The sequence below is a fragment of the Rhinatrema bivittatum genome, chromosome 8 (genome assembly GCF_901001135.1).
Source record: "Rhinatrema bivittatum chromosome 8, aRhiBiv1.1, whole genome shotgun sequence".
Classification (NCBI taxonomy): domain Eukaryota; kingdom Metazoa; phylum Chordata; class Amphibia; order Gymnophiona; family Rhinatrematidae; genus Rhinatrema; species Rhinatrema bivittatum.
This window is the reverse complement of record NC_042622.1, coordinates 90,350,796-90,364,095: the sequence shown is the minus strand read 5'-3', so window position 1 is coordinate 90,364,095 and position 13,300 is coordinate 90,350,796. Positions and strand designations below refer to the sequence as shown.

General features: G+C 46.3%; 2 protein-coding genes across 7 annotated transcripts in view; one reads left to right on the top strand and one right to left on the bottom strand.

The window, feature by feature from the left end:
• SURF2 (surfeit 2) overlaps positions 1-6,133 on the bottom strand; it is a 36,360-nt gene extending 30,227 nt beyond the window's left edge. For all 4 annotated transcript variants that reach the window (XM_029611153.1, XM_029611154.1, XM_029611155.1 and 1 more), the window contains exon 1: positions 5,917-6,133. In XM_029611153.1, the coding sequence (XP_029467013.1) occupies positions 5,917-6,099 (183 nt within the window). In that variant the 5' untranslated portion in view covers positions 6,100-6,133. The remainder of the gene's footprint in view (positions 1-5,916) is intronic.
• A 53-nt stretch (positions 6,134-6,186) lies between these two features.
• Positions 6,187-13,300, top strand: part of LOC115096483 (surfeit locus protein 1) — a 39,886-nt gene continuing 32,772 nt past the window's right edge. For 2 of the 3 annotated variants that reach the window (XM_029611151.1, XM_029611150.1), the window contains exon 1: positions 6,187-6,318. In XM_029611151.1, the coding sequence (XP_029467011.1) occupies positions 6,256-6,318 (63 nt within the window). In that variant the 5' untranslated portion in view covers positions 6,187-6,255. The remainder of the gene's footprint in view (positions 6,319-13,300) is intronic. The other variant, XM_029611152.1, reaches the window with a different exon arrangement.

Here is a 13,300-nt window from a genome sequence, read left to right as displayed (position 1 = left end):
GTTGCTGTAATTTGGCTATTCTCTCCTCGGAAAAGCTTAGGATCCCCTTGTTGATATCAAAGAGTAATCCCAGATACTTTGTCTGTGACTGGTCCAACTGGCTTTTGGACCTGTTCACTATCTAGCCCAAGCTTTCCAACTGTCGTATAACTTTCCCTGTTGCCTCGGACCCTTTCTGCCTCATAGCTGCTCTTATCAGCCAATTGTCTAGGTAGGAATGGACTCAGATTCCTTCCTTGCAACCATCACTAGGATCTTTGTGAAGATTCGTGGAGCCATTGCTAGACCAAAGCGCAAGACCTGGAACTGGTAGTGATGGCATAGGACTGCAAATCGCAAAACCTTCTAGAAGCTTCCCCACATCGGTATGTGCAGATACGCTTCCGTTAAATCCAAAGAGGACAGAAACTCGTCCCTTCTCACTGCAGCCTTGATTGACCCTAAGGATTCCATCCTGAAGTGTGGTATCCTCAGCGCCTGGTTTATTCCCTTGAGATCCAACACTGGGTGATGGGTCCTGTCTTTTTAGGTGCCCTTTCCTCTTTCCTGGTTGGAAATGGCTTTGAGACCTAGCAGCCTGGCCACTGCATCTTGAATTGCCCATTTCTTTGCTCTGCTGCATGGTGATGGGATAAAGCGCTCCCTTATATTGCTCTTCAGCTCTGGGTAGTACCCTCCTTTTATTATATTGAGTACCCACCTATCTGTAGTTACCAGGGTCCACTCGTAATAGAATCCTTTCAGTCTGCCCCGATCTGTGGCAGCGCCAAGTGGACCCTCGCACCATCATTGTGCTCCCTTAGAGAGCTGGTCTCTGCTGTTGGTGTGCCTAGCGCCATGCCTGACCCCCTGAAAGGGCTGCCTGCGCAGCCTGCCCTCCCCACTGGGCTGGAACCTTTACCATCTAGGCTGTCTATTGTCCCTGGGGCGCTGTCTGCTCCCATCTCCACTCTATGTTCTCCTGCCCCTACCTTCCAAGAGCCTTAGAGGCTTGAATTCCAAGCTCCTCTTAAAGGAATCTACATCCTCTCCAAACAGTAATTTTCCCTTAAAAGGGAGTCTGCTCAGCCGAGCTCTGATGCTGAATTGGCTGCCTCACTTTTCAACCATAGGAGGCACCTGTCTATTACGCCTGTCATGGCCTGCTTGGCCGAGATCCCGATAAGATCATAGAGGACACTGGCCACATATGCTGCGATGGACTCTGCTTGTGCCATCTCGTTTGTTGGCACTTTCCGCTTGACCTGCAGGTGGGCTCTAGGGTGCAGAGCAGAGCCCTTGCTGTGTATCCACTGCAAATAGCTGCCCACAGCACCAGGCTAGACAACTCAAAATCTTTCCTGAGGAGCGTTTTGATCCTTCTGTCCTGCAGGTCCCTAAGGGGCACACCCCCTTCCACCAGAATGGTGGTCTTTTTGGAGATTGCCGACACCACAGCATCCTCTTTGGGGAGGGCCAGGAGGCTATCTCTGCCTGTCTGATCCATTACATACAAATTTTCCATATTCTTCTTGCTCCGTAACCTTAAGTTTGGCATGGGCCACTCCGCAGTAATCATATCCTAGATTGTGGAATGTATCGGGAAAGCCTTTGTTGGCTTTTTAATACCCATAAGGATAGGGTTCCCCTTTAGTTTAATGTCCTTGGGCTGCTCGGCTGCCAGCCTGAGGACCTGGGAGACCTTCGAGATCAGGGCTCCTAACTCATCTGCCCTAAATAAATGGACCACCAAGTCATTTTGTTCTAGACTCGAGTCCTCTTTCTCCTCGGTTTCATCCAGGGAATCCCCCTGGGAAAAATCCTCCAGATCATCCGAAAATGATTCGGGTGAGGGTCTGGGTCTCCCCTCTACTCCAGATTCCAGCTTCCTTTTCTTTCCTGGAGGGGGGAGGGTGGCCTTGGGGATATGCCTTTGGGGCCACCCTAGCACATAGGCTTCCTCTTCATCTCTTTGTAAACTTTATGCATTAACAACAAAATGTTAGCTGAAAAATCCCCCCCTGCAACGCTAAGAGAGGGAGAGGGGGCCTAAACCAGCAGCACCTTGGACACCTTGGGGCTGGGTATGAGAAAAGAACTCATCAGTCACTCCCGCTGCTCCCTGCTGGGCCTTCCAATGCCACGCTGTCACAGTTTTGGCAGAATGAGCCTGCTACCTTCAGGATATGCCGTGTGCCACATCCCAGGCATTTCCTGCCCCCTCCATCCTACCTGCAACGCAGGACTTCGGGGGACTTTGGGCCAGGTTCTGCAGTCTTAGGCTCCAGGCCTACTCACTACCGCTGCTTCTGTTTCTCCTTTCATTTCTCAGGAAATGCAAGGCTGGCAGCATGAGCACCTATGGGGGAAGAGAAAAGCGACCCTAGGAGGACCGCCATCCTGTGGAGGTATTCCCTGACCCGGCTCTGGCGTTTCCCTGGGGAAAGCAACCTCAGGGAGGCCGTCACCCCTGCCTAATTCCTCCTGCTGAACCAGCTCCACTTACCATCTGCTGGAGGCAGAGAACTACCAATGCCTTCCCTGCTGAACCAGCCTATATAGGGAGCGCCTCAGGAAAGAGGTCTCGATCTCTGCTGCCATCTGCTGGTAGGGGAGAACATAACTCATGGTGAAGTCTGAACTAGCAGGATGAAGAGGAAAAACTAATGTGCCCAGACCAAGAGACCTTGGAGAGATTGTGTCTGTTGAGTTGAAGGCAGTGAAGCAATGTGACAAAGCGATAGCTAAAGCCAGAAGGATGCTGGGCTGCATATAGAGAGGAATAACCAATAGTAAAAAGGAGATGTTAATGCCCTTGTACAAGTCCTCGGTGATGCCTCACTTGGAGTACTGTGTTTGGTTCTAGAAACCGTATCTCAAAAAGGATTGAGGCAGTCTGGAGAAAGGTGACCAAAATAGTGTGGGGTCTGTATTGGAAGACTTTTCATCAGCTTTCGACACCATCAACCATAACATCTTATTAGATAGACTCTCAGAAATTGGCATCAAGGGAATAGCCCTGAACTGGTTTAAATCTTACCTCCACAATCTAAATTACAAGGTTAATATTGGCAGCAAAGAATCTAACCCCATAAACCTCACACATGGAGGTCCCCAAGGTTCCTCCCTATCCCCCACTCTGTTCAATATCTACCTCCTGCCCCTCTGCAAACTCCTCGTCGATTTAGGCCTTACTCATTACATATACGCAGACGATGTCCAAATCGTCATCCCTGTAACAGAATCACTCTCCAAATCCCTTAAGATCTGGGATAACTGCCTAGCCTCAATTAATCACCTCCTCACCAGCCTCAACCTCGCCCTCAACACAACCAAAACAGAACTCCTTGTCATCTCACCAGACCATCACAACGGTCCTCAACTTGACTCACCAACAGCTAAGGTCCAACAGGTCAGAGACCTAGGAGTCACTTTAGACAATCACCTAAACCTAAAAAGATGTATAAATGCTACCACGAAAGAATGTTTCCACAAACTACACATTCTAAAAAAAACTAAGACCACTCCCCCATCCCTATGATTTTCGCTCAGTTCTCCAGGCCTTACTTTTTACCAAAATTGACTATTGCAACACCCTCCTCCTAGGCTTCCCAGCTACCTCGATCAAGCCGCTCCAAATGCTTCAGAACGCAGCGGCTGGAATCCTCACCAACTCCCGTAGAAGAGATCACATTACCCCCATACTCATGGACCTTCACTGGCTCCCTATACGCTTTAGAATCCTTCACAAGTCTCTTACTATCATCCCTAAAACCCTGCACAGCCCAGACATCCATTGGCTGAACAACTCCCTGCAATATCACACATCGAATAGACCCATGAGAATGGCGTATAAAAGGAACCCTCTTCATTCTCCCTCCCCCCAAACTAATCCATCACACAGCCACAAGAGAATGGGCCCTCTCCATTGCTGGACCAACTATTTGGAACGCAATGCCCACCCACCTGCGCCAAGAACACTGTACCCAAACATTTTAAAAAAACCTTAAAACATGGCTCTTCTCACAAGCCTTTACCTAACCCCGCAGCCCCCAGATCTCAACCCCCCTATCCGTCACGCCTTCTAAGGGTACTACCATTTTACTAGCTACTGCTCTATGATACATATTGTACATACTGTAAATAATACCCATATATTGTTATAACTCTTATACAATTGTAAATTTTTGTTACCATTGCTTTCCGGGTACTTGACTCTGCTATACTAGCCTTCTCTCCTAGTTTAGTTCCCTTGTGTTTTATGTAACTGCGCATTCCTTTAGTTAATGGTTTCCCCAGTTCTATGTAAAACGATGTGATATTTACTTGAATGTCGGTACAGAAAAGTTTTAAATAAATAAATAAGATTTAAAAGGAGAAGCTGAAGATCTAAATATGTATACGCTGGAAGAGAGGAAGTGCAGGGGGGATGTGATACAGTCCTTCAAATACCTGAAAAATGTTAATGATGCACAAATTTTAAACTTTTTCTGTTGGAAAGGAAACTATAGAACTAGGGGGCATGAAATCAAACTCTGAGGGGACGACTCAGAACCATCACGAAATATTTCTTCACAAAGAAGGTGGTGGATGTCTGGAATACCCTCATGGAAGAGGTGGTGAGGATGAAAACAGTAAATGAATTCAAAAGGGCATGGGATAAACACTGCAGATCCCTAGATGCTAGAGGCAGGAAATGATGAAATGGGTTCAAGGGGGTAACCTACATGGAGCAGCAATTACTATCCTTAACAGAAGGCATGGGGGTTACTATCCCTAAGAGTGGGATGGAGGTAACTTGCACGGAGCAGCAGGTACTATCCTTAACAGAAGGCTTAGGGATAACCTGCATGGAGCTGCAGTTACAATCATAAGCAGCTCGCTGGGCAGATTGGATGGACTATTTGGTCTCTTTGCTGACATTAGTATGTTACTATATTAAGTTACTAAGCAGCACATTCAAAATAAATCACAGAAAATACTTTTTCATTCAATGGAAAATTAAGCTCTAGAATTCATTGCTGGAGGATATGGTAAAGGCAGTTAATGTAGCTGGGTTTAAAAAAAAATTGGCCAAGTTCCTGGAGAAAAAGTTATTAACCAGATAGAAATGAGGAAAGCAACTGCTTATCCCTAGGCATAAGCAACATGGAATCTATTTAAGCCTATTTGGAATCCTGTCAGGTATTTGTGATCTGGAGTGGTTACTGTTGGAAACAGGATATTAGTCTTAACTGACCCTTGTCTAGCTCAGCATGGCAGTTCTTATGTTCAGTTCTTATGTTTTGTACTTATCCCAGAATAAACTAAGTCATCTATCCCTTGCTGGCTTCCAAAACACACAAATAAAACTATGGGCCCTATTTACTAAGCATTTCTCCTATAAGATACAAAATAAAAATACATCTTTAGTAAATAATCCCCTATGTGTGCTACATTTAAGGCCTAGCGACTACTACTACTACTTATTTACTCAGATTTTTATGTTGCCTAACCTGTACAAGCTCTGGGCAGGATACATTATATCATTTAAGCATTCTTCAAAGTGAATGCATATAAATATTTTAAGACTTGTTCATTTTATATTATAGTTTAGATTCAATAAAGAATTAAAAAATAAGTCTTACAAAAGGCTTTTTTTTCTTTTAAAGACCACCAAGTATTTCTGATAGGACTTTTGCTAAACTTTTACCCCTTGCATTGTCTTTAAATATGTTTACAATACTGAAATTACAATAACGTCACAGGCAGAACTGAACAGGAAGACATCCCCTCCAAGCAGCATTAAATCAGCCTGAGCAGGACACATTGCCCCTTACACCCCGACCAGTCAAATCAAATCAAATCAAAACAAAACGTAAAATAACTCAGACATTGTAATGAAGTCATTTCTTTCCCTAATGCAAAGAAAGCAGCACGTCGCCTCTCTGTCCTCACCTTGTTCCCCTCAATAGGGTGCAAGGTTGGGTGCAGCAGCAAGAAGCGCTGGATCTCCTCCGGGATTTCATTCATACCGTGCACACTGAACTGGAAGAGCAAACTACTGTTGCCCGGTGATTTGATTTCAGCCACTGTACAACCGCATGGGATACACACCTCCAACAATCCGGAAGTAACCATAGAGAGCGAAAAGAGGAAGGGGAATGACCATAGAGACTAGGATCCTGAAATTCTGAATCAGGCCGTAGTGAGGAAGGTCGAGCTCGTTCTCTGCTTTCTTTCGCGCAGCCCAGAACCCGAGCCCCTAGTGCTTCTCACAGTGCGGACCAAGCGGATATGATGGTTGTTACAGGATTGCTGGGCGCTGCCGCCCTCAGGAGGGTTTTCAGCGGGGCGCAGGTGAGACATGGGTGTGGGGTCGGAACAGCTTGCCGCAGAAATAACTCTGAAGGAATCCCCCCCAACACCAATGGCCTCTCCAACTCCTCTCCAATACAGCCCCCTTGCCATCATCTTTCCTCAACGCCTTCCCCACCAGTTCCCTGCCCATCGCAGCCTTCCTCATCAACACCAGCCCCCTATAACATCTCCCCTTGATCTTTTTCCCCAAAACCATTCTCTCCCGCCCCCCACTTTAAGAAGAATGCTGCTGAGAATCTTTCTCTTAGCAAGGCAGTTATGGGTATTGTTAGCAGGTTCATGTGTAGTTAGTTTTGTTTAACTTCCATAATAAACAGTTGTCCATTTATATCCCTGTAGTTCAGTGTGTTTCTTGTTTTAGAATTTCCTTAGGCTGCTAGTTTGATAGACCAGTGGTTCTCAACTTTTTCAGTCGGGACACACCTGACAGATGGTTCTCACATGCGTGACACAGTGCTCGTTGCAATCTACCGCGGACATTAAAAAAAAATGGCCCATATCACTTTTATTGTTAAAAATGGCGAAAAGGAAAAACGAGTGCTCTCTCTGAACATAAATTATATAAATAGTAAACCTCCCATACCAGAACAGCACCAGCTTCCACCTTATCTAAGAAAAGGCAACACTGAAAATATTACAGCAGTCCTTAAAACGCCAATACTTCTATTAGGAAAATGGAACAAGCCAGGCTGCTATAGAGCTCTGCCCAGAAACGACATGCAGCAGAATACATCACCTAATAAAGAGACCATAAAGCATAAATAGAAACATCCAGTCAAAAACTGAACTGGAAATGCAACAAGACAGAGTCTTTGTATGCAGTGCAACAAAGGAAAAAGATCACCAGGCCTCATAAAATAAAGCAAGAAATATAAAATCAATAGCAGTAAAACTATGCTAATAAGAACAGATTATTTCAAAACAACTGTGAATGGAATATCCAATAATTAAAAACTTTTATATAAAAAAATTCTAGATACTATTGTCCACCTGGCCAAAATGATCAGACAGATGACGAAATGCTAAGAGAGATCAGGGAAACTAACCAATTTGGCAGTGCAGTAATAATGGGAGATTTCAATTACCCCAGTATTGACTGGGTAAATGTAACATCAGGATATGCTAGAGGCATAAAATTCCTGGATAGAATACACGACTGCTTCATGGAGCAATTGGTTCAGGAACCATTTTACTTTTAATTCTTAGTGGAACACAGTATTTAGTGAGAGAGTGGTGGGGCCACTTGGCAATAGTGATCATAATATGATCAAATTTGAGCTAATGATTGGAAGGGGAACAATATGTAAATCTACAGCTCTAACACTTAAGGGCCGAATTTTTAAAAGGTTACGCGTGCTGGGCCTAAAGCCCCGCAACGCATGTAAGTCCCTGGGCTTTACTAAAGGGGCGGGGTGGAGCGGGGGTGGGGTCAGAGGCTCCAGGAACAGCGGCCATTTGCCGCTGTGCTTGGGATTGTGGTCTGGCAGTCGGCCAGCAGGCGCAAAAGGTAAAATAAAGGTCAGGGGGGGAAGGGAAGGGGTGGGAATGTCAGGCTAGGGGAAAGGGAACGGGGGAAGACAGGGTGGCTCTGCACACGCAAGGTGCATAATTGTGCACCCCCTTGCGCGCGCTGACCCAGGATTTTATAACATGCGTGCGCCTGCATGCGCATGTTATAAAATCAGGCGTACATGTGTGCGCGCCGGGTAGCGCGTGCACACATGTACAATCTTAGAAGCGCAGTCCAGATGTATTCCATGCATTAAGAAAGGTGGGAGGAAGGCAAAACAATGACTGGCATGGTTAAAATGTGAGGTGAAAGAGGCTATTTTAGCCAAAAACGATCCTTCAAAAATTGGAAGAAGGATCCATCTGAAGAAAATAGAAAAAAGCATAAGCATTGTCAAGTGTAAAACATTGATAAGGCAGGCTAAGAGAGAATTTGAAATGAAGATGGCCATAGAGGCAAAAACTCATAATAAAAACTTTTAAAAATATATCTGAAGCATGAAACCTGTGAAGGAGTCAGTTAGGCTGTTAGATGACCGAGGGGTTAAAGGGGCTCTTAGAGAAGATAAGGCCATTGCAGAAAGACTAAATTAATTCTTTGCTTCTGTGTTTACTAATAAGGATGTTGGAGAGATGCTGGTTCTGGCGATGGCTTTTAAGGGTGCTGATTCAGATGAACTGAACCAAATCACTGTGAACCTGGATGATGTAGTAGGCCAGATTGACAAACTAAAGAGTAGCAAATCACATGGACTGGATGGTATGCACCCCAGGATTCTGAAAGAACTTAAAAATGAAATTTCAGATCTGTTAGTTAAAATTTGTAACCTATCAATAAAATCATCCATTGTACCTGAAGACTGGAGGGTGTCCAATGTAACCCCAATATTTTAAAAAGGGCTCCAGGGCGATCCAGGAAACTATAGACCAGTGAGCCTGACTTCATTGCTGGGAAAAATAGTGGAAACTATTCTAAAGATCAAAATCACAGAGCATATAGAAAGACATGGTTTAATGGAACACAGTAAGCATGGATTCACCCAAGGTAAGTTTTGCCTCACAAATCTGCTTAATTTTTTTGAAGGGGTTAATAAACATGGATAAAGGTAAGCCGGTAGATGTAGAGTATTTGGATTTTCAGAAGGTGTTTGGCAAAGTCCCTCATGAGAGGCTTCTAAGGAAACTAAAATGTTCATGGGATAGGATGTGGTGTCCTTTAATGGATTACAAACTGCTTAAAAGACAGGAAACAGAGAGAAGGATTAAATGGTCAATTTTCTCAGTGGAAAAAGGTAAACAGAGGAATACCTCAGGGAATGCCTCAGGGATCTGCTTTTCAATATATTTATGTGATCTGGAAACGAATATGACGAATGGGGCAATCAAATTTGCAGATGATACAAAATTATTCAGAGTAGTTAAATCACAAGCAGAGTGTAATAAATTGCAGAAGGACCTTGCGAGACTGGAAGATTGGGTATCCAAATGGCAGATGAAATTTAATGTGGACAAGTGCAAGGTTGATGCATATAGGGAAAAATAATCCATGCTGTAGTTACATGATGTTAGATTCCATATTAGGAACTACCACCCAGGAAAAGATCTAGGCATCTTAGTAGATAATACATTGAAATCATCAGCTCAGTGTGCTCGGCTGTCAAAAAAAGCAAACAATGTTAGGAATTATTAGGAAGGAAATGGTGAATAAAACGGAAAATGTCATACTGCCTCTGTATCGCTCCATTGTGAGACCGCACCTTGAATACTGTGTACAATTCTGGTCGCTGCATCTCAAAAAAGATATAGTTGTGATGGAGAAGGTACAGAGTAGGGCAAACAAAATAAGGGGAATGGAACAGCTCTCCTATGAGGAAAGACTAAAGAGGTTAGGACTTTTCAGCTTGGAGAAGAGATGGCTGAGGGGGGATATGATAGAGGTGTTTAAAATCTTGAGAGGTCTAGAACGGGTAAATGTGAATCGGTTGTTTACTCTATCGGATAATAGAAGGACTAGGGGGCACTCCATGAAGTTAGCATGTGGCACATTTAAAATTAATCGGAGAAAGTTCTTTTTCACTCCACGCACAATTAAACTCTGGAATTTGTTGCCAGAGGATGTGGTTAGTGCAGTAGGTGTAACTGTGTTTAAAAAAGGATTGGGTAAGTTCTTGGAGTTGAAGTCCATTACCTGCTTTTAATCAAGTTGACTTAGAAAATAGCCACTGCTATTACTAGCAACAGTAGCATGGAATAGACTTAGTTTTTGGGTACTTGCCAGGTTCTTATGGCCTGGATTGGCCACTGTTGGAAACAGAATGCTGGGCTTGATGGACCCTTAGTCTGACCCAGTATGGCATGTTCTTATGTTCTAACAGCCACCTCCTCTTCCAGCCCTCGCGGCCTTGAGAAAGTCCCATCGGCCGTGGGGGCTGAAGTTGCTCCTCATTTTGCTCTGGGTTTTGCATCCCCTCCAGCAGATGGAAACAGAGTTTTACTGACACTTAAGATGAGATGTAGTCCTTCAGTATTTCTCTGTCTCCAGCAGATGGTGGAGGTGCAAAGCCTGCAGTTGGACTTAAAAAAGAAAAAAAAGAGTGAAACGGGGAAAATAGGATTTCTGTCTTTGCCTTCCAGAAGGTAGTTAGGCCCTGGTGGGGCCTTCCCTTCTGGTACTTGAGACTTTCGAGCCGGGGATCGGGGATCCTATTTTTGCTCATATCCCTGGCTGGACAGGGCTGATACCTGGGGTCTCTGATCACTCGCCCTGAGGGATCACCAGAGCCTTTTGCCTCTTCATGGAGCCTGCTGCATTATTCAGGAAAGTGCCTCTTTTGCTCTTTGTTTAGTTTATTATTAAAAAAAAAAAAAAAAAAAAGTGGTTTTCTTTTTTTTCCTTTGGGGCACCATGGGAGCTGGCGGACAGCACAGGGACGACGCAATATTACTTCCTTCGGTCCCTTTGTTCGGCAGACAGCTCTTAGTAAGTTTCCTCCTTACTCCGACCCTTGATGCCTCTCTCCTTTGCGCCGTGGTCAGCCCGAGCTCCCCTTGTGATGCCGCGTGGTGCAGCCTGTTTGGGCTGCACCGTGCATCTTTCCCACGCCGGCCTTTGCTCCTGATGCCTCCCTGGGGAGGGGGGGGGGGAGGGTCTGTTGGGGAGCACTGTGGGCAGCACGAGCAGTGCTCGCCATGTTTCGGGGAAGCAGTCTACGGTGCAGTTGGTGCCTGAGGACCCGTTCCCGCTCACATTTTCATTCGGCTGCACAGGCCACGGAGGAGAGTAGGGATCTCCCTCCCCCTTTGTCTCCAGAGGTTCAGGTCTCCGGGGGAGTTCGTCCGGACACTGGGGGCCCTTCTAGGAGCGATGAGGATCCCGGGGCTCTGTCTGATTCGCCCTCTTCTTTTTCCTCTGATTTTGTGCTTTTGCTTCACAAGGCCTATAAGGCCAGGAATACCTCACATCGAGGTCCAGTTAGGGAAGCCTCGGGAGGGCCCGCCAAGCGGTCTAGGCCCTCCATATCTGCAGGGGCTCCTGAGGGCTTCGGCTCCCCTGGCTGAAACGGATTCTTCCTCGGGCAAAGAGGAGGTCCAGGGAGTAGATTCCCAGGAGGCGGAGCCAGGGGTCAGACCCCTGGATCCAGAGCAGAATCCCATGCAGGGCGCGTCCCTTGAGGGTGATGACCCTAACGTGGTGCACTTATTCCATAAGGAGGAGCTGAGTCCAGTAATTCCAGCGGTGTTGGAGGAGTTGGGCATTGAGGTTCCGCGGCAGGATTCCGAGCTAGGAGCAGTGGACCCGGTCATGGTTGGCCTCCAGGGTCCAACAAAGTCCTTCCCTTTCCATAGTTCTGTAAGTGCTCTCATTTCCGGGAGTGGGATACTTTGGACTCCGGGTTGAAGGTCAGCAGAGCAGAGACGGAATGGCTGGAGGCTGTCATGGTGTACAGTGCGGATGCCCTTTATGACCTTCTCAGGACCTCCTCTTGGACGATGATGTCAACGGTTTTGGCCAGGTGCCTTCTCTGGTTGAGGAATTAGTTGATATCTCCTCCAAGGCACAGTTGGGATCTTTGCCCTTTAAGGGAAAATTGCTCTTCGGCAAGGACCTTGAGGAGATGATCAAGTCTCTAGGGAATAACAAAGTCCATAAGTTACTGGAGGACAAGCCAAAAGGCAAGACCTTCCCATCATCTTGTTCTCGCTTCAAAGGGAATTGGAGATTCCGGGGGCCCAGATCCTCAGGGTCCACCCCCGAGACAAGTTTCTGGTCACCAACATTCCTGGTCTCAGTCCTTTCGAGGCTGATGTCTTGGCAGAGATGGCCCTTCCCAGGAAGGAAGTGGCCCCAAGTCTTCCCAATGAGGTGAGGTTGGTCCACTCCTCCACTGCCTCCTCTCCCTCTGATCCTCAGGACCTGTTTTACGAGGAGTGGACCATGGTCATGTCGGACCAGTGGGTCCTAAATGTGATAAGACACGGTTATGCTTTAGAATTTGCTTGTCCGCTAAGAGACTGGTTTCTGGTTTCCCCGTGTTCATACTGGGAGAAGGTGCTAGCAATAAGGGCCACCGTCTGATGTCCACGTCAGTTGGGAGCCTTCGTTCCCATCCCCCCAGACAAATGAGGATCCGGTCACTACTCCATCTATTTCATCATTCCCAAAAAGAAAGGCACGTTTCGACCAATCCTGGACTTGAAAAGAGTAAACGTGACTCTGAAAGTTCCTCTGTTCAGGATGGAGACCCTGCGATCCGTGATTGCGGTGGTACACAAAGGGGAGTATCTGGCCTTGCTGGATTTGTCTGGACATCGGAATCAGATCGGATCACCAAAGATATCTGAGGTTCATGATTCTGGGCGAACACTTTCAGTTTTGCATGCTCCCCTTCGACCTGGCTATGGCGTCCAGGACTTTCACCAAGGTGATGGTCATAGTGGCTGCGGCTCTTCGAAGGGAGGGTGTTCTGGTTCATCCCTTCTTGGACGTTTGGTTGATTCGAGCAAAGTCAGAATCCCTTTGCCGGAGGGCAGTGGACTTGGTGTTCAGGCGTCTCCAATCGCTTTGAAAGCAACTATTGCGAGGTGGTTGAAAGAGGCTATTAATTCAGCATATATTTGTCAGGGTCGCCTGATCCCGGAGGGTCTGCGGGCGCATTCTACTCATTCTCAGGCAGCCTCTTGGGCCGAATGTCAGTTAGTCTATCCTCAGGAGATTTGTAGAGCAACTACTTGGAAGTCGTTGCACACTTTTGCCAGACATTATTGTCTGGATGTCCAGACCCCAGGGCTGGAAGTTTTGGTGCGAGTGTGCTGCAAGAGGGACTCTCCCAGTCCCACTCTACTTAGGGAAGCTTTGGTACATCCCAGGAGCCTGGACTGATCTGGGTACGTACAGGGAAAGGAAAATTGGTTCTTACCTGCTAATTTCGTTCCTGTAGTGCCACAGATCAGT